Here is a 21,802-nt window from a genome sequence, read left to right on the forward strand (position 1 = left end):
TCATCACTCAACGGTAACAGTTTATTGGAATCCGGTTGGTATGGAAATGAAATGGTGTCATCTAGATTTTAACTAATGCTTCTTAACATCATCTTAAAGGGATATTCCATACGATTTCCATAATTTCTCATCATGTAGTACATAAATCGACAACTCCATGTATAGATTCGTGGAATTTGTTGTGGTTCTGGAGCAGAGAAACAATACTTTGAAAAATCTTAAACAAATTACACTGAACAAGGATGATGACATAGGAGGTTCACATATTTCAGAAATGTAGCAGTGTAATTCCATTGCAATACCGCTTGTTTGCGAGTTCACCTGTGTATAATCTATGCATGCCTTCTTCTTTTGTTCTGCTTCCTTGAGCCCCAACTCATGCATTCTTATGGTGACTGGGCCATGTCATCATCCTTGTTCATTGCAATTTGTTCTAAATTTTGAAAATATTCTTGTTCTTCATCCCAATTATCACAAATTCTGAAACTCTGTCCTCAGTATAACTAATTTATAGTTGTTCAAATGTAAAAATCTGAAAATCATCCGGAGGTCTCCTTTAATCACTTGGAATTCAAGGCTAACATCTTGCAAAATAAAGGTTCGGAATATCGGATTGAAAGATGAAAGTGGGGATGTATCATATTCACAAATTGGGACGTGATAACCTACTCTTTTATGCATCTTAGTCACAATTCATTTAAACTACCCAATTAAGTTAGGTTAGGTGAGATGCACTATGAATATTATGATCATTATATACCATTTTCTGCAACAATCATAGTAAAAGGTTTTTGTTTGTCAGAATGTTCTCTATAAGTGTGTTATGCATAATATGCTCTACCTTGAACAATTGTCATTTAGTGTCTATTTCTTGTATAGTATGTAACGCAGGTGAAAGGCGCAGTTCCACATTCGTAGTTGTGGGCAATAAAACATTCGGTTCAATTCAGTTCAATTTAATTCAATTCAATTCATTTCGATTCCACTTTATTACTTCAATTCAACCATTGGAATACTGCTTTTTTATCGTATACTCCACATTATGGTGTTTCCTTTGACTTTTCGACAATTTGATAAAGACTGAAAGAACTTGTTTTGGTCCGGTGAGGTACCGACAATTGGGACGAGTTATATATAGAACATTTGCAATCTCTTCTCTCACAAGTTCACAACGTTGTGAATCTGACGCCCCGGACTCCCAGCTAGGCGATAAATTCAAGGTCGGCCCGATTGTACCTTGATTGTGGAATTTCTAAAGGGGGTGAAAGCCTTTTGTGATTTCTGGCAAGGAAAGTGTCGCAAAATACCCCAGGGATCCCGCGAATATCGGTTATGTTCCCTTTCTGCAATGTTTTTTTTTTCCTCATGTATTTTTTCTTAAACGGCGAGGAGGTATAAGAAAGGATAAAAAAGTACACCGGTGGAAGGAGAAACCCAAGAAGGGAGAATATTGATTTTTGCTAACGCACACACCTTGCCTGTAGGTCTAGACTTTCTAAACTATAACAACAGAACAGCACAAAACGAAACTTAACAAAATCATGTTTGCGCCCCCATAAATGTAATGATGTGGAATTTCTTGTTCTTCGAGATACACTATTTATGTTGATCGTCATCAAGTGATTACTTAAACATTAAGACACAGTTAATTGACAACTGTGAAGAATGACAGCAAAATTGAAATACGACCAATTTTAAATACAATGTAGTTCGATAAGAACAAGAGGCTTCGCAAGGACTATAGAACCAAGTTTTACTTTACTCTTGAGCCGTCGCGCATGCCTCGGCATAACTATTATGTGTTGATGACTATAATAATGTTATCTCACTCCAAAATTGACCATCATTCCAAGTTGTGATTTCGCCATTTTCTTTCTTTCGGGAAAACAGCTAAAAAGCAGAAGAAAATTGCAATTGGCCTTCAAACGTCAATAGATACCTGTAGAAACAGATCAGTACCTTGTAACGGTATCCGCTGGAGGAAAGATTACCCCCCCCCCCAAAAAAAAAAAAAAAATAATAAAAAAATGAATAAATAAACACAACAACAACAACAACAACAAAACAACAACAAATGAACAAATAAACAAATAAAAGGGAACATCACAAGGAATTACGGAGAACACGCTCTCTGTACAACTATAATCAACTTGAAATATCATGTACGTATATATATATGTGTGTATATATATATATATATATATATATTTATGTATATATACATGTATATATATGTTGTTATTCTATTTCTCAGGATAGAGTTCGCAACTTACTATAGATCTGTACATCGTGATACTATCAATGATATATGATTGTGTTCTGTCATGACAAATTTCTTGTGTCGTTTGGCCCAAGAGTTATGACATGTTACTATTCCTGGTTGTGTTTTAAATATTGACGCGTATGCCTGAAAATAATATACATTGCTTTATATAAAGCCGGTGATATCAAAAACGAAACTTAGAAAGACTGCAAACAAGTCTAATCAAGTATCATAACTATGCTGTTGTCATATTGTTAGCTTATCAAGTTTGTGTTAGTTATGTGTGTCTCACTTGGGTCATCCTTTTTAGCTGTTATAAAGTAACTTTGATGCTACTCTCAGCATAAAGTCCCCTTCCGCAGCACCTTTAGATTTCTTTTCAAATTCTAAACTTGCTTGATACAATCATCCTTCCTATGTTCCTGAGATACGATAAAATTGGCGTCTTTGATAAGTTTAATCACAGTTATGAATAAAAGTATTTTTTAAAGCGAGTGTATGGTACATTTCTTTATTATTATTGTTTTCTCCAAGTCCTTTCAAGTTTGCACAGATAATATCTTTATATCTGTCATTAATCTTTGCAAGTAATACACATTAACACACACACATGTACACACAGACACACACACACACAAATATATATAAAATATACACATCTTTCATGTCGACCCCTTCCGTCTTTCTTGACCCCAAACTCCTGCTGCTGGGACCGTACTTTCACTGTTACAGCAACAAAGGAATGGAACAAACTCCCCACTCTCATCAAATATGCAATTTCAGTACACTCTAAAAGAAAATGTTGCAAACTTGTATTTTTTCCTTAATAATGATTTGACGTATCTTATTTTTCTTTGTACATGCATATATTGTAAGCGCTGTGATATAGTTGAACTATGCATTGTGGCGTATCTCTGGCTGGTAATAGTGATTGTAATGATTATGACAGAACAACAAAGAGTTTGCAATTTTTCATTTTATTTCTTCATGTTGGAGTGAGAATGTGATTTGATACAGTTTATGAATAGAAGTTCATATCGCATTTGTGGCGCTCTTTCACATCACCGACCCTACTGGGTTATACGTCGATTGTCCCTCCCCCATGAACCGTCACGTTCACAGACTCGCTTTGCAGATAAGGGGGACGGGATAGCCATCTGTCCCGTCTGTAACTTGTGCAATCCCCGCCAAAGTTTGGGCTGAAGTTTGGTACACCGCCAGAACCATTGTTCCGCCAATCTTGTTGTCAGGAAGAAAATATCGACACGTAGAGTAAGTAATTCGAGATGTATCAGCGAAGGTAATGAAAGGTATAGACTGATGACAGAGTATGTGTGTGTGTGTGTGTGTGTGTGTGTGTGTGTGTGTGTGTGTGTGTGTGTGTGTGTGTGTGTGTATTTGTTGCTGGCGGGAAGGCATGCGGCAGAAAAAAAAATGGGTAAGTAAATTCAAAGTTTGCCGTGACAGTTGAGGGAGCTTGTATCCAAGCTCAGATGCGAAAGAAAGAAAGAAAGACACTTAGACACTGAAGGAGACGCTTCTCCATGATGAACGTGATTACAATCAGAGAAGAGACTTTGGGGTCATTTCGCGAATTCGACACCCACGATTAATACGGCACACGAGCTAAACGCCAAGTAAAACAGATCCATTAGCTAGACACCAAGTAAAACAGACCCGTGAGCTCGACAATAGGGAAATAAGGCCAATACACACAAGGCTAATAAGATACACGAGCTCGAAACTAGCAAAAAGAAAAAAACTCAACACTAAGCCTCGTGATGTCATGTCGAGCCCGTGAGCCTTTTCGTCTAGTGTCGAGTTCGTTGGCTCTTGGGCGTTTTTCAGTTGATATTGAGCTGGTAGGCCTTGTTTAATAAGTGTCTAGCTCATGGTGGAATAAACCAAACAGGATAATAGCACTTGTTTATTAACATTTTAATTCTTATTCTGGTCAGTTTAAGAACAGTTATATGAACCTTTGAAATGTTTTCATTATAAGGTAATTATATTGGTCACCAATCACGATTGGAATGAGGTGAGGATATCGTCAACTGTCTCTTCTTACTCCCATTTCAACAAAGAGCATAGTAATATATTCTGTTTTGTTGTGTTTTGCTTTGTTTTCATGCAAACCACCTATTGAGACGATGACATGGTGATGCACTTTTTAAAAAATGAGTGAAATTGGAACGAGCTCGGAGACGCTGGCCGGGGCCCAGGGAAGAATTGTCTGTTCTTGTTAAGGAGCGATATCCCTGGAATTGGTTCACCCGGAGAGTGTGGGCCTGCGACGGGAGGTGTTCGCAAAGAGATCAGAACTATTCTGTATTACTGAGTTACTTATGAAAACTTTGTATATGAGGCGTTTGCAGTATGCCTAAACTTAGCATAACATTCAATTGCATAAGACTTTGATTGACAAAATATTCTGTTATCTCGTTAAAAAAAAAATGGTTCTGTGATAAATACAGTCTTTGTTGGTTTTGCGTTATCAACAATAACGTGCACTACATAAATAGCGAGCCTATACACTGAACAGCAAACAACAATCGGTCTTAAACATTCTCGGTATTGTCTGTTGTAGATGGCGCTCTTTGAGCTAGGCATTGGGTTTTATTTTTGTCAGGAATCACAATGAGTAACCCATGTTGTCCTCCATGCATGTATGCCGATCGAGAGAGTAAAAAGAAATACACACTGATTTTACACATCTCTCTTTTCAGTCTTATTTGCATATATCGTCATTCAAATCAAACAGCATATTGATATAAGCAGTACTCTTTTTTAACAGAAAGAGGCTTTTTTTGTCTTTCCCTCATTTTTCTTCCCTGCATTCTATTGATATGTGTGGTTTAGAGTACGATGTAATGCAGAGAATTACGGTTGCTGCAGGTTTATTTTCCTCTGATGTATTAGAAAATAAATGCGATTTTATGGCCGCTTCTTGTATAATGAATACACACAGACCTGTGCTTTCCATTTGTCAACGCCTTTACATTCACAGCACCCCCTCCCCATGCCCTCCTTCTGTTGAACTGTCGCCATTCTTCGCCATCAGACGTATGTCACGTGCCTGCCTGTAACAACAGACTTTTCGAGTGATCTTCATGTTCAAGTGCCGTATACATTACGTTCTCCGCCCACTCGACCTCCCGAAGGTATCGATGAGAGAGGTGTTTTCTTGTTTTACTTTTGATAAGGTATAAAAAAGAGAATAAATAGGCATCAATTTCAGTTCAATTCTAATTTCAGAGTTGCATGCATGTGGTCAACGTGCGAGCTTACAAGGTGATTTTTTTAAATAAAAGCAAATCATTAAAAAAGAAAAAAAAAAGAAGTGGCTGCAACGTCCTACCCCCCCCCCCCCCCCGGGATTCAGTGCTGGCTGGTTGAACTGATGCCTATAATATTATAATTATGTATACATATTTTGTGCTTTGGCTGACGCCATGCTTTATCTACGTACCATTGATGGGCTGTTTCTATTCCTTTTTTATAAAGTCACAATGAATACATGTACAAAATTTCACATTCGACTGAGTTGAAAATATTTAATCTTGTACGCTATCTTATTCATCTCGTATAATACATCAATAAAATTCTTAGAAAAAAAAGTACTGATAGGCTAACGATATTGGGCAATGACATACGTTCACAGCAAAGAATTCCATTTCACGGCAAATATACTCCCTTTTAAAATGCGAATCGAACGGGAAATTCGGTCTTCCGAAGACATTGATGCTCATGAAAAAAAAAATGTTTCTACGAGAGCTTGAATTCTGCTGCAGAATTTCTAGATCCGTATTTGTTTTTGTTTCTTTGATACGCTTGAATTTCTTTTAATGGACACATATCACCAGACGCCAAAGAGTATATAGAGATTATCATGTGTGTAAATGCTATTAATGCTTCTTTGGCATGCACGCTGTATCAAAATGTGAGTGTATGATGGAATTTCGTATCAAACCAATGTCAGTGCAAATTTAATCGTCCCCACACACGCAAAACTGTCGTGGCATACAGACTTCAATGCTATGTGCTTGAATCCTGGACCTACACGTGATTATGTATCTTTGTATGGACCCGAGCGTCGACTTCACTGGCTGGTTTTCAAGCGTTGTGGCACCTGGTAGCCTCCCTTCCCGGGTCACAGTTACCCATTTTCGTTTTACACATTATTTACAAAAAGGAAGGAAGTGCATTCATCCTACACACTTGAAGGTATTCATTCATGATGTACCATTTCATGTTCGTGACGTTTTTTGTTTTTTTTTTAAATCTAAACATCATCATTTACGTATGTAAAAATCCCGCACTGAATTTTCCATTTATACGTTTTATTGGACGATTAAAATGAATAGAACTGAATTGAATTGAAAAGTTGACACGAAAAAGGTACTTACGCTATAGAAAAACACCCAAGCTTGAAATACTCTTGCAAACATATCTTACCACACCGACATCTACTTTGACATGTACATCAACTAGTGCTCCACACTTTTCTCACAAAATTGGCGGTATTAATTTTCCAAATTAAAACATTGTATTTCGTGGTACACAATGCATTTTTGTTTTCAGTGCATTCACCGCATGAGACTTGCAAAACAAAACAAAACAAAACAAAACAAAACAGAGAACTGAAGCCAAGCATGCATCATTCAATCTAAGAAGTGCTTCTGTGACGAAGTCGAAATGTACATTTGCAAAGTTGCAAATGTTATATTTCCGGCGATACAAACGAGGAAAAATAGAGCCACTTTTCTCTCAATAGACAACACAAACTCTTTCCACAACTGATTGTTGTCCACAGAACCGCTATACGGATGTTCTCGACATCCCTTACATTTTACATCCGGGTCAGTATCATTGCAAACTAAAGGATCGTCTTTTGCCCCTGTGCATGGCTGAACGTTATGTCCTAAACTATTTTTGGGCGGGATCATGTTTTCTTCGTTTCTGTCTGTCTTGTAGGCTGGAAGTGAGAGTGGTTCGATGACGTCATGGCTTTCGCCGACGATGTTGTCCGTGCTGTTGCGATGGCTCTGTGCACGTGACATTCTTCGCGCTGCAATAAAAGCGCGGAACAGCCACCCGGGAGCTTTGATGACGTCATCCCTGCTGTACATGCGTAGAACAAGGGCCTCAAATGCGAGGGAGGAGCAGGCTAGGACCACCATAGCGCAGATGTAGTTTGCTGAAAGCAGATGTATGAAGATTGGCAAAGGCAATTAAAAGTGGTAAGCATCGAAATCAGAACAGAAAATAAGTAAAATTGTAGCATATCAAAATAAAAAAGGTAACCAGATACTAAATCATGTCTTCATCATTAGAGACTTTTAGATACAGTAGTGTCGATATAACGTCTTTCTTGTCGATCGGAAGAGCATGAAAAAATCGTAGTCGACTAATCCTGCTGCCTCCGATAAACCTAAAGCCCGTCGCACACTACATACGACCTGAGATCGTACAACCTTTTAAAGAACATGAGACCAAGCAGGTCGTACAACCAGGCAACGCACACGATACGACCAGACTACACAACCATGCAGGCTTACGACTGTTCTGAATTCAGCAGATGATTGTTACCAATGAGTATAGAAAAGCGCACTCAGTGCGCATTGCGTTCCCTTCTTCACTCTTTGTATAATACTGTAATGTGATTGGCTAAAAGCCCACGACAGGTCGTAGAAATTTGACATGCTAAATCTATCACACCCAAATCAATTAGACCCAATTGCACGCCTGGATTTAAGGTCTTACGACCTGTCAGATTGTATAGTGTGCGGCGGGCTTAGATCAACATTTTCAGTTGACCATGAGTCAACAGGTGGACGTGATGACGTCACAAACATCATGTCAATATTGTGAGTTTGCATCTGGTCGTATCCCGCGCTTCGACATTGATAGCTAATTAATAGCTATAGTTCTATCAGAAATGGCGATCGAACTATGTGACTTCACGAATCAATTATCTTCTCATACGTTCTTGCTGTGGAAGATAATCACTTCATGATCTCAGGCTTGTTATGGCTGAGGTCAGATTAAGTCTGAGAAAAGTCAAGGCCCAGCCCAAAAGAATTGTGCATGACTGGAAAGCTTTCAAGGAAAACACTGAACTCGAGAGACAGTGTGGAAGTGAAGAACAGATTATTTTAGTGCTTCGTGCAAGGATAATGACACCGTGGAAAGCGCGACAGACAGAGTGTCGCAGAGGTATGGGAAGTTTGTCTCAGCCATAAAAGAAGCTAACAAGACGATGATACCAAAAAAGGAAAGAAGAGTAGGGAAAATAAAACAGTGGACCCCAGAGTTATTGATTGCAGCCATGAAACTTTTCAGAACAGCCAAACATCAATATCACAATGATCCAACAGAGAGCGTATCACAGTGTACAAGTAGACGAGAGTATCACAGGGTACAAGTAGACGAGAGAATCGGTGAGCTCACCAAGGTTGAAGAGGGGCTGCTGACAGGAAAGATCGGGAGAGTAGAGAATGCAGCCGACAGATGTAAGCGTAAAGAGAGTTGGAGGTTGATAAACGAGATAACACGAAGAAACAGATGGTGCACAAATCAGATTCAAGGAACAAACACTGAGAACAGAAAGAGGAAATTGTTAGCTTATTTCAAGGTTCTGCTGGGTCAACCACCACCTAATACATCGAACATTGGAGCGGTCAAGCAAATCTTCGGGGACTTGGTAATATCAGGGAGGAGCTCACCTCCCTGGTAATATCAGCAGAGCCTTTTACGTTAGATGAAGTCCACATATAGCAAAGGAAAATGTCACAGAAGGCCAGGCATACGGAGAGGACGGTATCTCCTCAGAGGTGATGAAGAGATGCGACTTCACAGAAATCATTCTAGGGTTTTGTAATGGGGCTCTGAATGAAATGGTTCCCCCGAACAACGGGGGATAAGTAACATTATCCCTGTTCCAAAGAAAGTTGACTTCACAGATATCAATGATTAAAGAGGTATTTCACTGACATCTATAGTGACGAAGACTAACTAACACATCTTAACACTCAGAAGAATTCTAGATGGAGCCAGAGCTAAGAACCTCTCTGCTGTCATGGTCTTCATTGTCTTCAGGAAAGCCTTTGACTCCATCGACAGGGGAATGCTCAAGAGAATCTTTCTGGCCTGCGGCATCCCAAAGAAGAGAAGATTGCTGACCTGATCTTCCTGCTCTATATCAATACTAGAGCTATACAGTCATCACACCCGATGGTAAAACAGAGTACTTCAAGATTCTTGCCGGAGTATACTTCAAGGCGATACACTGGCTCCCTACCTCTTTAATATTGCAGGAGATTATTGTATGCGCTTAGCATTAGAGAAGAAGCCAGATCTTGGATTTACTTTGATACCAGCACGGAGCAGGAGAGTAAAGGCCACGAAAATATCCGACACAGAATTCGCAGATGACATTGCCCTGTTCACAAACACCGTGAAGGATGCAGAGGAACTCATGACGGAAGTAGAGGCAGTATCTGCCAGCGTAGGACTACTTAGAATGAACGAACAAAACACAAAATATTTGATCGAGAATATCTATGAGCCAGAAGGGATCACAAGTATGAGTGGGAAGCCAATACAGCTAGCTAGTGAATGACTTCCTTTATCTTGGAGCCAAAATCAAAAGCTCTGAGGAGGACATAGCCACAAGAAAGAGGTGGATTACAGCATGTAATAGCTCAAAAGCTGTCTGGAAATAAAACTTGCGGAAGGACACTAAAGTTCGTCTATTCACTGCCATAGTTGAGTCGGTACTTCACTATGGGTCTGAAACTTGGACTATGACGAGAAGACTCACTAAAATCTTAGATGCCTGTTACACAAGGATGCTCAGGATGGCTCTAAACATCAACCAATATAATTATGATGAGGATCACTAACTCAGAACTGTACGGGACCTTTCCAAAAGTTAGCTCCAAAGTAGCTCATAGGAGGCCAAGGCTTGCTGGACATGCCCAACGACACCCTGCGCTTATACTACACCCAGTCTTACTATGGGAACCACTACACGGGAGAGCAAGGCGCGGACGGCCTCGACACACATACGTAGACACACTCAGAAATGACACTGGTCTCCATGACACGAAGGACATTGCGAGTGTAGTGGAGAACAGAGAGCGCTGGAGGGACATCATCCATGGATCTTGGGATAAGCCAAGTCATGATCTTATGCAACGCAAATAGCCATGCGAATGTTGAATTTAAGTTCTGAAACCATAAGAAATTCGATCCTGATCTATACAACGATGATGAATACAATGCCTACTTCAGGAAAGCTTTCATGATGTTTTCTTCAGCCTCTTTGTCATCCATCTCTTGCGTATGAAGCTAGATCTTACGTCAGACGCGAGAACGGCGCGCTGGATCAAGATGGCGGAAAAATCGAGGTGGATGCGTTTGCGATTTGGGTGGTGGACTATAGACTAGAGAGACAAAGTGACGCATTGGCAGTGCCTTAGAATTGCGAAGTAAGCAGTTCACTGTGTGGACGTGCAAGTCTAGAACTCCCTAGTAAAAGCACTTCACACAAATATAAAAGCTGTATTTCCGGGCTTCATAATGTAACGTTTATCGTCAGAGGTTAATTAGCATGTGAACAGGAAACGAAAGCAGACTTACCAAGCGCCGGGGAACCCGTGGCGGGCATGGCGGCTCGGACCGTCTCGAGAAAGAGAATCATAGCCAGGAGGTTCGTAATCCCGAAGGAGATCTTCTCTCCGGACTCTGGAGGCAGCATGAAGATGAGAACGGTTGAGAGTGAAAGAAGCAGGGATGGAATGATGATACCCAGGATGTACACTTTGGACTCCCTGCGGAAAGCTATGCTGTAATACACCTCCGCAAAAGACTCGTCACAGCAGCTGTAGTTCCGCAGCTTAATCTCAACCTTCTCCTCCTTTATTTCCCACACGCCGTTGTTGCGATACCTGTGCACGGTGGTCTCATTCTTCTCGTAGAAGTGGAAGAAGTCCACCCGGTTCCTGGAGTTGGACCACGGTGCGAACTCGAAGACACAGCGCTGGATATCGAAGGGGAAGAGGTAGACGTCGAAGATGCAGGAACTGGTGATGACGGCCGGTGACAGCCAGTCGATGTCGCCGTTTGAAGACAGGAAGGCTCGGCGGTGGGACAATGTCAGAAAATCTTGGCTGTTGCTGTGTACAAAGTCATACGACGAACAGTGTTCTTACAAACAACGGTTTTCTTCATAAAAACGACAATAGGGTAAACAAAATGAAGGAATGAACACATCGAATTCCTTTCCAGGAAAAACAAGTTTATACAGAAAGATTAAAGAGAAAGTCATCTGTTGAAAATATTGGCCAGAAGACAAGCAATAACTGTTTTGACTACAAATTTCATTTGTTTAATATTCTTTGTCACAAAGAGAATCTCATCGAACATTAAACGCATGTTCTGACAAACGAAGACATTATTTGCTCCGCGCAACGAGTGATACATCGCAAATAGAAAATGGAACTAATTTTGAAATGACAGTGTATACTTGCTGCTACCTTGTCAGCAGAGTGATGGCCGGGGTCCATATTTGGTCTACGTCAACCTCAATGACTGACAACCCACCGTAGTCACTTTCGTTCCAGGTTAGGTATTCGTCTCTCCAAATCTGTCAGATGAATCAGATGTTTGTAAGATGTCTGTTTGATACTACAAAAAAAAATAATGATAATACTTAAACAAACGAGAACCCCCCCCCCCAAAAAAAAAGGCACACAAACACACTCCAGCGTCCCTGAAAATCTCACCCATTGACTAGAATGTAATTGTAGAAATTGCAGGGGAGTGGGAAAATAGAACTCCATAAAGTACACTCATGAAACAGATATTCAGCAGACTTGATATCCCAGCACTAATTTGGCTTCCAGATCCTGAAATTTTCGGGGGAGCCTCCAAAAACCCTTTAAATATTTTCCTTTGCCTTTAATTAATTGTACGTGTGTTCCTTTAAGTTGCAAGCGACGCTAATACAGTCCCACAATTTTCAAACGATAATGAACTCGGCTAACTACAGGTGAAAGTTACTTATAAAGTCACTGCCAACTTCAGACGACGAAGCGCTTCTAAGAAATTATGTTCCTGTGCATTACGTACGGATCTCTACATGTACGTTTGTTTTGGTTTTTTTTTTTCACAGAAGAAACAGAGTTTCAACTTACCATCTTGATTGCGCAAAAGATTGTCACTTGCTGCTGAGGTTCATCCTGAAAGAAAAGATAAACGTACCAAAATACGACCAAGCAAAAACGAACATGATACACGTGACAGCTGCATGTATTGTACTCCAACAATTAGGCTGGGTTCACATAGGAGTATACTATTCGGGTATATGGTGCAGGTTTTCGAGGGCACACGAACAGCTTGAATCGAACAATAGGATTTCCTAATACCGGGTCACATAAGAGGGCACTATTCGAAAATGCCGTATAGCTGCGTATAGTATAGTATAGTATTATGGAAATCGTGCTTGTTCGATTTTCATGCAGCGTATACCATCCTGTTCGGGTGTGGCAGCTGGTGTTCTGAATGCGTGCTTTGGTTCAATAAGGTATAAGTTACAAATTATAAGATTTCTTGGTCCTCATTTTATTGGAATATCTAATGAATTACTTAATTATTCTTATAATAAGTTGAAAATAATGTGGAAATAGATTTAATCCAAGAAAATATTGTTTATAAAATGATTTCTTTATTATTTCACTTTTGCTATGAGTTCACAGAGCTGGAATAGGGGAGTAGAATTAAGGTACCCCCCCCCCCACACCACCACCATAAAAAATGACGTCATCACAGCAAATTAGGAATAGCTGATGAAATCAATTAGGCTGATACATATTTAAAATATTAAAATAGATATTTGGAAACATAACTACAGTATTACCAATCACATGAGTTCCCTCTCCCCCACACCCCCCCAAAAAAAAATAATAATAAGTTTTTAGTGTGTAAAAATCATATTGCTCAAATAACCCCATCTCGATCGACTGGCTGAAATAACCCCATTGAAAAATCATTAAAAGTTGTATTTAGAAGTTCAATAATATGCAGAGGTGATTTCTCTGTTTTAAGTTAGCCCAAAGCAAGTTTATTTTCGAATATCAATAAGTCATTTTGGAAAAAAAAAAATGTTTTCTTTTGTTCTTTTTTCTTTACAGAAATTAACTTCAGGTAGGCGCCAAAAGAATATTAAAGTAGGACACGTGTGCTACCTTATGTGACCCGCCATGCCCGTATAGCGAATAGCGAACAGCGAATAGCGAATACCGTATACCGTATACTTCTATGTGAACCCAGCCTTAAGGTACAATAATTCTGACAAGCCCGTACCAATGCACTTTATCGATAACATCAATGAATAGCTCCAGTGACGAAAAATATTAGACTTTTATACTGCAGTGTTGTTAAGATTTTTACAGCACATGACAGCGTATCACAAAGTATCAATCATGTTAATGACGCGTAATGCCAAACCACTGCCTACCGTGTTATGCTTATGTAATTACCTTAAGAGCTTGGAATGTAAGCATCACTTGAAGCGTGCATGGTTATAACTTGGAGACGCCTGTTTTTGTTTTGTTTTGTTTTTGCTTTTGTTTTTTAACACGAAATTTTCTATGTGTGAATCACAGTTCTTATCAGTTTGTAACTCAACATTGCGTTAATGTTATATGTCGTAAATTTGAACAAAAATTCAGAACAATTTTCCCTCAATAAAGGTGATGTTCTGAGGATGACTCACGAACTCAACGAGGTGATCGACCAACATGCGGATCCCGACACGGACAGCAGTGGAGTCGTTCTTGACTGGTCTGAAGGTAGTCGGGCCGTAATTCGTGATGATGTCATGGTGTAGCTTTTTCTTCATCTCCCGTATGCCATCGAAGTGAAGTGCGTTGGACACTGGATGTTAGATATGACAGTACGTATTGACAGAGAATAGAAAGATTTACCAATAACTGTTCCACACGTAAGATTGGGGAAAATGTATAAAGAGATTATGTAATGGAAAAAGCTTGAGGTAATCAGATTATTTTTCTGACAGACCCTTGTTTGATCGTGGTCATCCCAAGAGCCCAACACCCACGTGTCACACGGTGCATTTTATTTTGCCTACAGTGTTAGACTCATGGGCCCTTTTTTGCCTGGTGTCGAGCTCATGGGCCTTATTTTGCCTAGTGTCGAGCTCATGGGCTAGATAACTCATGGACCTGTTTACAATGTCGAGGTCATGGGCTGTGTGACTCGTGGGTGTCGGGCTCATGAAACTATCCTGATTAAACAAAGGTCTGCCAAAAACATAATTTGTTTACCTCAAGCTTTTTCCCATCACGGTTTCGGTCTTGTGGGTCTTTTTAGCTTAGTGTCAGACTCAAGGGCCGTATATTTGGCTAGTGTCGACATGATGGGCCTTATTTTGCCTACATGGGCCTTATATTGCGTAGTATGGAGGTCATGGGCTGTATATGACTCCTGGACCTTTTTTTTCACTGTCAAGGTCAGATGGACCGTGTGACTCATGGGTGTCGGTTTCGTGGGATGACCCCGATTAAAGAAAGGTCTGTCAAAAACATTACCTATTTTGTTTACCTCAATCTACTTCAATAGAGTTGGTTGACCGTATGGCTCGTGTGACCATTTTACTATAGATCTTGATCTTGATTCGATACTTCTGACTTGTTCACCTAGTGCCTATAGCTCGTGGACCATTATGACTCGTGAGCTTTGTGACTAGTGGATGTCGGACTCGTGATGGATGGCCGTCACGAGACCGACACCCACGAGCCTATACGTATCATTCAGCTCATTAGTCATACAGCCCACGAGTAAGCCAACGAGTCATACAACCCATGAATTCGACACTAAGCAAGCAAGGCCCACGAGACCGACACATCAAACCCCGTGTTGTATTGTCAACCTCGTGGGCTGTTTTTACCTAATGTCGATCTCATGGGGAATATGACACGTGTGCTGTGGACCTTTTTTTCAATGTCGAATACGTGGGCTGTATGACTCGTTGGTGTCGGTCTCGTGGGATGACCCCCCCCCCCCCCCCGTGTCGTGCTTCCGTTAATCCTCCAAAGTATTTATTTACTTTTGTTTGGTGTTATACCTGGTAATGCACGTTAATGAGAATTATGTGATGTTATTGTTGTCCTTTGAAGTATGAATAAGGATAATTTCAAAGAAAGGGGGAAATCATTCAGGGTCGTACACGGTGGACATTTTTTTTTCTGTGTGTGTGTGGGGGGGGGGGGGAGGGTGAGGTGGCGAAGATACTCCCTGTACCCCTTGTGTCATAATTTTCTCATTCTCCATTTTATGGAAAGTGTGTTCTTTAAATATAACCTTATATCCTTTCTACTTGATTCCTGAAGGTGTATAGCAATGCCCCAAAGAAATGTATGCTCATAAAAATGGTCAGGGGGTGATGAACCACTGCTGCGAACGGCACGAAAGATGAATATGAGTGCGCTATTTTGCATAAACATGCAGGAAAACAATAGACAAAGTACACGATATCACTGTCATTAATGTTATCTATAAACAGCAAAACGTAGACTTTGTAACCGTGTTGTATATACGCAGACCTTGGGAGAAAATTCTTATTCGTATAGCAACCAATCAGCCTTTTCAGGTTTACGCTTCTGATGAAATAGCAGTTGTTATTACGACACTCGGTGCACACAGTTTAATGAAATGGGCTCCCTTTCAATACACGCCTTGCTCCAGAAAAAGCCAATTAAACTTTGAAATGAAAATTAGGAGAGAGTAAAAAACATCTCATGATATAACTGCCGTAGTAGGCACTCCTACTTAACTTGAGCTGCTCTTAAAAAATAAAAAGCTGATCGAGGGCCCAGCCTGATAGGGTTAAACAAATCAGTTTGACCATTAACAGTCATGCACTTCACGATTTCTGAACAGCAATAACAGCATGCACCTCACAATTTCTGCACAGCACAGAAAATCGGGACAATGACGGCTGAGGCTACTTCATTACACGCGCCTCGTTATTTTGAAACGCAAGAATGAACCTGTCACAAAGCCACTCAGGGAAGTCAGTCAATTAAAATTCTATAATATTTATACCTGCTGTCTCATAAGTAATTCATTTGGCAATTCACGATATGAATAATGTATTGCCGTTTCTTTCCCATGCATCTGTTATAATCGCTGGCAACTGTTTGAAAATTAACCAGGTACAGTGGCGTAACTACGGGGGGGGGGGGGGGGGGGCACGTGCCCCCCCCCCCCATCCGCTGTTTTTTTTTGTTTTTTTTTTTTAAACGTACCAAAATGGTAATTCAAGGGTTAGTAAACTGCTTTTGAAATCGACATGAAAGGGTAATAAAGAAATAAGATATTATTGCTAAGATTTCTTTAACCATAATTAAAGAGGTATATAGTGTGAAATATTGTTCAAACAGCCCGGAGCCGACAAAAGATTGTGATTCAGCGTGATTCCTGGTTGGCATTCTGAATACAAGCAGGATGTGCGCAGTGTACTCAGAACATCCGAACGGCAAAAAGAGTCGCTGCAATGTTGCGCAATGTGATGTAGCTTCGTTATATCAAAGCTAGATCATTGATTTTGCAGTGTTGCTTTAAATACTAGTCTATACTAAAATGCCTTGCATTGCCAATGATAAGACTTGACCTTGCCTATTTGCCTATTTCCTAACTTTTCCATGTATATAAAACACACACACACAAACACAAACAATTAGGGGGTGCTCTACAGTGCGGAATTTGGTCATCTTTCCCCCGCTTGGTCACTTCGACGCCCCCTCGCTGGTCATACCTCCCCCAATCATACCTCCCCCAATCATGAACATAAACCGACACCCTTGACTACCAGTGGCGGATCGGGGGGGGGGGGGGGGGTGGGGGCACACCGGGCGCCCCCACCCCCCCCCCCCCTTTAATTTCCAAAGCAAAAAAAATATAGCTACAAACGGCAGTTTTCGGACTGTAAAATGTCAACATTTTCAAGCTCGCTCGCATTTAATCGTTATGCCATTCTCCTGATGTTACTGCTAGTAATTGCCAGCAGTTGCGCCCGGTGCGTCCCCCCTTAATTTACAAAGCGAAAAAATATAGCTACAAACGGCAGTTTTGGGACTGTAAAATGTCAAAATTTTCAAGCTCGCTCGCTTCCCTCGCTCGCATTTAATCGTTATGCAATTCTCCTGATGTTGCTGTCAGTAATTGCCAGCAGTTGCGCCCGGTGCGCCCCCCCCCCCCCCCTTGATTTCCAATTGACAAAATATAGCTACAAACGGCAGTTTGGGGACTGTAAAATGTCAAAACATTTTCAAGCTCGCTCGCTCCGCTCGCTCGCATTTAATCGTTATGCCATTCTCCTGATGTAGCTGCCAGTAATTGCCAGCAGTTGCGCCCGATGCGCCCCCCTTAATTTCCAAAGCGAAAAAATATAGCTACAAACGGCAGTTTTGGGACTGTAAAATGTCAAAATTTTCAAGCTCGCTTGCTCCGCTCGCTCGCATTTAATTGTTATGCAATTCTCCTGATGTTGTTGCCAGTAATTTGTCGTTTCACACCGTCATTCCATAATCCATGTAAGGAAAACTTACAATGTTGCTCAATGACTGCGCTGTGGAATGTATCGCATTCCGTTATGTATTGTAGTCCCCATTAAGTTTGCAGACTGACAGCGCACGCACACACGCGCACACACACATACTTACGCACGCACGCACAAGCATACACACCCTCAAAATTACTTTTCCAAGAGGTGCCCCCCAATGTCTTGACCCACGGTATACGCCACTGACCAGGTGTATAATGTAAGTATGAATACATGAAAGATAAGACTTATGTTATAAAACTGGAGTATACTAAGACTTATATTGGTTATGAAAGATGAAGAAATGACTGATTTTGTGACTTTAATGATATAATCATCAACATGATAACAACAACAAGGGTTTTATAGCATAAAATAAAGACGCATGAAATAATCAATAATTTCAATAACCCTATGGCTATTATCATAAACAAAATGCATAAAGCAAACCGTTTTCAATTATTAAAGTAACATGAATTTTAGCTTTAACAAAGAATTTCTGGTTTCCCTATTGAAAGTGACAATGTTATCCAAATGAAAGGAACACTTTAGAATGTCGAAAAAAGACAAACAAATAAAAATAAATGGTGGTACAAGATGTTTGGCGGGGCTTCAAAACAATGAGACACTAAAACGAATTACGGATTGAAATCTGACCCCTGTTGTGTCTGTCCCCATCCCACTATAGGTTCATTCAATGAAATCTGGAAGAACACCATGAACTTTCCCGATGGTCTTTATGTGGGAGCAATGAGTGTCTGTTGTACGTTGACCTTGATAGCACTGTCAATATTGACTCTCCTCATCACATTGTAACCTATATAACATGAATTTGAATGAACAGATATAATAAGTATGTGTGTATGCAGTTATATAACTACTTCTATACACACGCACATAATATGCATGTGTAAATGTATATATATATATATATATATATATATATATACACTGTAAAAAACATCGGTGTTAGATTTAACACCACGAGTGTTAAATCTAACACCGATCAAACTTCAATAAAGGACCACACCCACAGGTGTTAAAAATGCACTGTGATGGTGTTGAAAAGTGTTCACTTGACACTTCGTGGTGTTAATTTAACACTGTACCTGGTGTTATTTTGACACTGTACTGGTGTTAATTCAAAAGTGACACCACGTGGTGTTGATTTGATATTTGTTGGTGTTAATATCAATGGTTTAACACCCGTCCAGCTTCAATAAGAGACCACACAAGCTGGTGTTACTTTGGTGTAAATTTATTTTCACATTTTTTCAAAAATCTAGTATTTTAATGGAAAATTCTTGATCGTCTTGTTTAAATAAAAAATCAACAAGAAGTGCAGTTACTAAGAAACTCTTCAAAAAACAGTTTAAAATTTGGAAATGACACCCGGAGGTGTTAATTTAACACCATAAATGAGCACCGAAAATTTAACACCAGCTCGGTGGTCACTATTTAACACCGGACTTTTTGCAGTGTATATATATATAAATTATATAGCTAAACAATCTATCTATGTGTGCTTGCGCGTGTGCAGGCAAGTGAGCTTTCACAGCATTCCTTTAATGAGAAGGCCATACAATCTTTGCAGTTGTGATATAGTGGTATCTTGAGTTTGTCGCGCAAGGCGCCATGAGCAAAATGCATTAGCCTGGATGCGCGCGGCAGGTCCAAAACACCTGTCTACACCCCTTGCTAATTTCTTGCATTATTTTCTTCGTTCTGATTCCCAATTACCAAGCTTTGTTCACAGCATTTCCTCTCAGTTCCCACACCGTATATGATGAAGGCAGGAAACAAGATCTAGAAATAGAATTTGGATTTTATTCCTGGATACACTTTGCACCTGACGTCTGCAATACGATAATTAAATTCTATCTTAATGTTTACTATTCAAACAGTATTATGAACAAAGGTATCCTCTAGAAGAACAGAATATAGATACATGGGCTGATGGACGTTAGAGCGAAAATTATGATGGAGCTGACAGTTTCATTCTAATAGTTAACAAGTCAACTTCGTCCCCTTTGTGCATAATTCGTCTTGTTCACTGTGTTATTACCATACCCTTAATGTTCAAACACACTCACGCTCTCTCTCTCTCTCTCTCTCTCTCTCTCACACACACATACATACACAATGTGCAAACCAGTAACATGATCCTCAGTTTATCCACACTCTAAGGAACCTTAAACCCTCTTTCTCCTTTGTTTGGTGTCCATGAAAATAATGTGTGTGTTTTTTTTCCTTCATACACAACAAGCAAAGTCCTATAGAACTATCTCTTTTTTGTGTTTGTATGAAGAAGTACTAATCTAATCAAGTTTTAATCTGCTCCCATACGCATATCAGTTATTATGCCAGCGATATCACGATTCTGTAGCAAAGAAAGCTCAAGTTGTAGCTAGATAATTAGATGGCGCCATTAAGCTAGATGATTAAAAGTGTCATTCAAAGTGACAGTAACCTCTTGACTTTTGTCCGAGACTGTCGTGTTTCCTATAATCTCTTTCATCATTCCGTGTCTAGGGGATATCATCATAAAAAAGGGTGTAGGGGTGGAAAGAAGGGATCTGTCGACAGTTTGTCATGTGAATTTAGAAGCACGGAGACTTATGAAAAGTAGGCCTAATCGTTATTCGTATCAATTTTTATATAATGTTGCACCAACTACGCGTCCATAACTTGTAGACCAGACTGATGGTAAAGATCGCTACAGTGATATTATGCTTTATTCTTTATTTCTAAGCATTTCCCCCTCGCATTTCTAAATGCCAGGAATTAGGGTAGGCCTATTATAAGTGAAGACTGCAAACTGCAAATATACATTGCAAGAACGTTTTTCGCTTCGAAATCCTGCCATTTACTAGTTAAAACAATCTATATGCGCATGCATGAATTATATACACTGACATATTCCTCTTAGATGACAATGCACATCTATTGATATTTCTGATACATCTGTATATCGCCTGTACAATTTAGTCTGTCAAATAATGTTGGGCTTTGATGTAAAGAAAGATTAACATCAAACACCACAACAGAAAAAACATTATGATGACAAAGCGCGAAAACAAAATTGATTTACAATGATTTTATTAACTGAAAAAAAAATGATGTAAAAACCACAATGTAAGCCTGAAGTAATACGTATACAAGAATAAGTGCAGAAGTCTAGGGCCAATCAAAACGGAAACAGAAGTTGAATAATCAAGTAAATGAATCACATAAGACAATAATTGAAAATCAATAATATTCCCTACGTGACCAAATCAGATTTATGATCATGCATGTTGAGGGCTCTAAAACGATTAGTAGAACTTACCCAACATGATGGTCATACCGAAGAAGAGAACCAGCATCGGTTTCGATGATGATGTCATGACTGTGAAAGGACTCTTCCTCTGGAACAGACGGCCGACCAGTGTCAGGAGGCTAATCATTATTATTCAGTAGTCAAGTACTAGATGTAGGTTGTCGCGTCTATTATTATCCCATACAACTGTACAAGGTATTGTGAGTCCACAGAGGATGGACTAATGTCGCGGAGCCATTTAGGAGAGAGTTGAAGTGTCCTCAAGTCGTCCACGATTAACTTTCATCATTATTGGCTGCAGTGCATCAGGGCCTGACGAAGTCACACGATTTGTGAGATGTTAACTGAACAAGAAAACGGTAACTGGGAAAGGTATGCAGTGGTGTAGAGAATGGCGCCACACTCTCACTCTTGGGTAGACCGGTCATCGGTCATCGGTACGCCACAATGAACAGGCTGCCTTGGTGCTTAATGTCCTATACCTGCGTTGCTCTGTCTAGAGGACGTCCTTCTGTTACCGGAGACTCGATATTGCAAAGACTGGCAAACACACACACACACACACACACACACATCAGAGTGCCTGTCTGAT

At 40.0% G+C, this 21,802-nt stretch overlaps 1 protein-coding gene across 1 annotated transcript; it reads right to left on the reverse strand.

Moving 5' to 3' along the window:
- Positions 1 to 3,341: 3,341 nt before the first annotated feature.
- On the reverse strand, positions 3,342 to 21,337 carry LOC139738581 (neuronal acetylcholine receptor subunit alpha-7-like). Its single transcript, XM_071649196.1, has 7 exons — positions 21,220 to 21,337; positions 14,043 to 14,203; positions 12,463 to 12,507; positions 11,803 to 11,912; positions 10,907 to 11,442; positions 7,110 to 7,460; positions 3,342 to 3,502 (listed from the first exon to the last, which is right to left on the reverse strand). Exons 1-7 carry the CDS (start codon positions 21,335 to 21,337, stop codon positions 3,342 to 3,344), a joined length of 1,482 nt encoding a protein of 493 aa, XP_071505297.1.
- Between the last annotated feature and the right edge of the window lie 465 nt (positions 21,338 to 21,802).

Source organism: Diadema antillarum, unplaced genomic scaffold, assembly GCF_040938485.1.
Source record: "Diadema antillarum isolate AM-2024a unplaced genomic scaffold, OU_Dant_1.0 seq00000757_RagTag, whole genome shotgun sequence".
Taxonomy (NCBI): Eukaryota; Metazoa; Echinodermata; class Echinoidea; order Diadematoida; family Diadematidae; genus Diadema; species Diadema antillarum.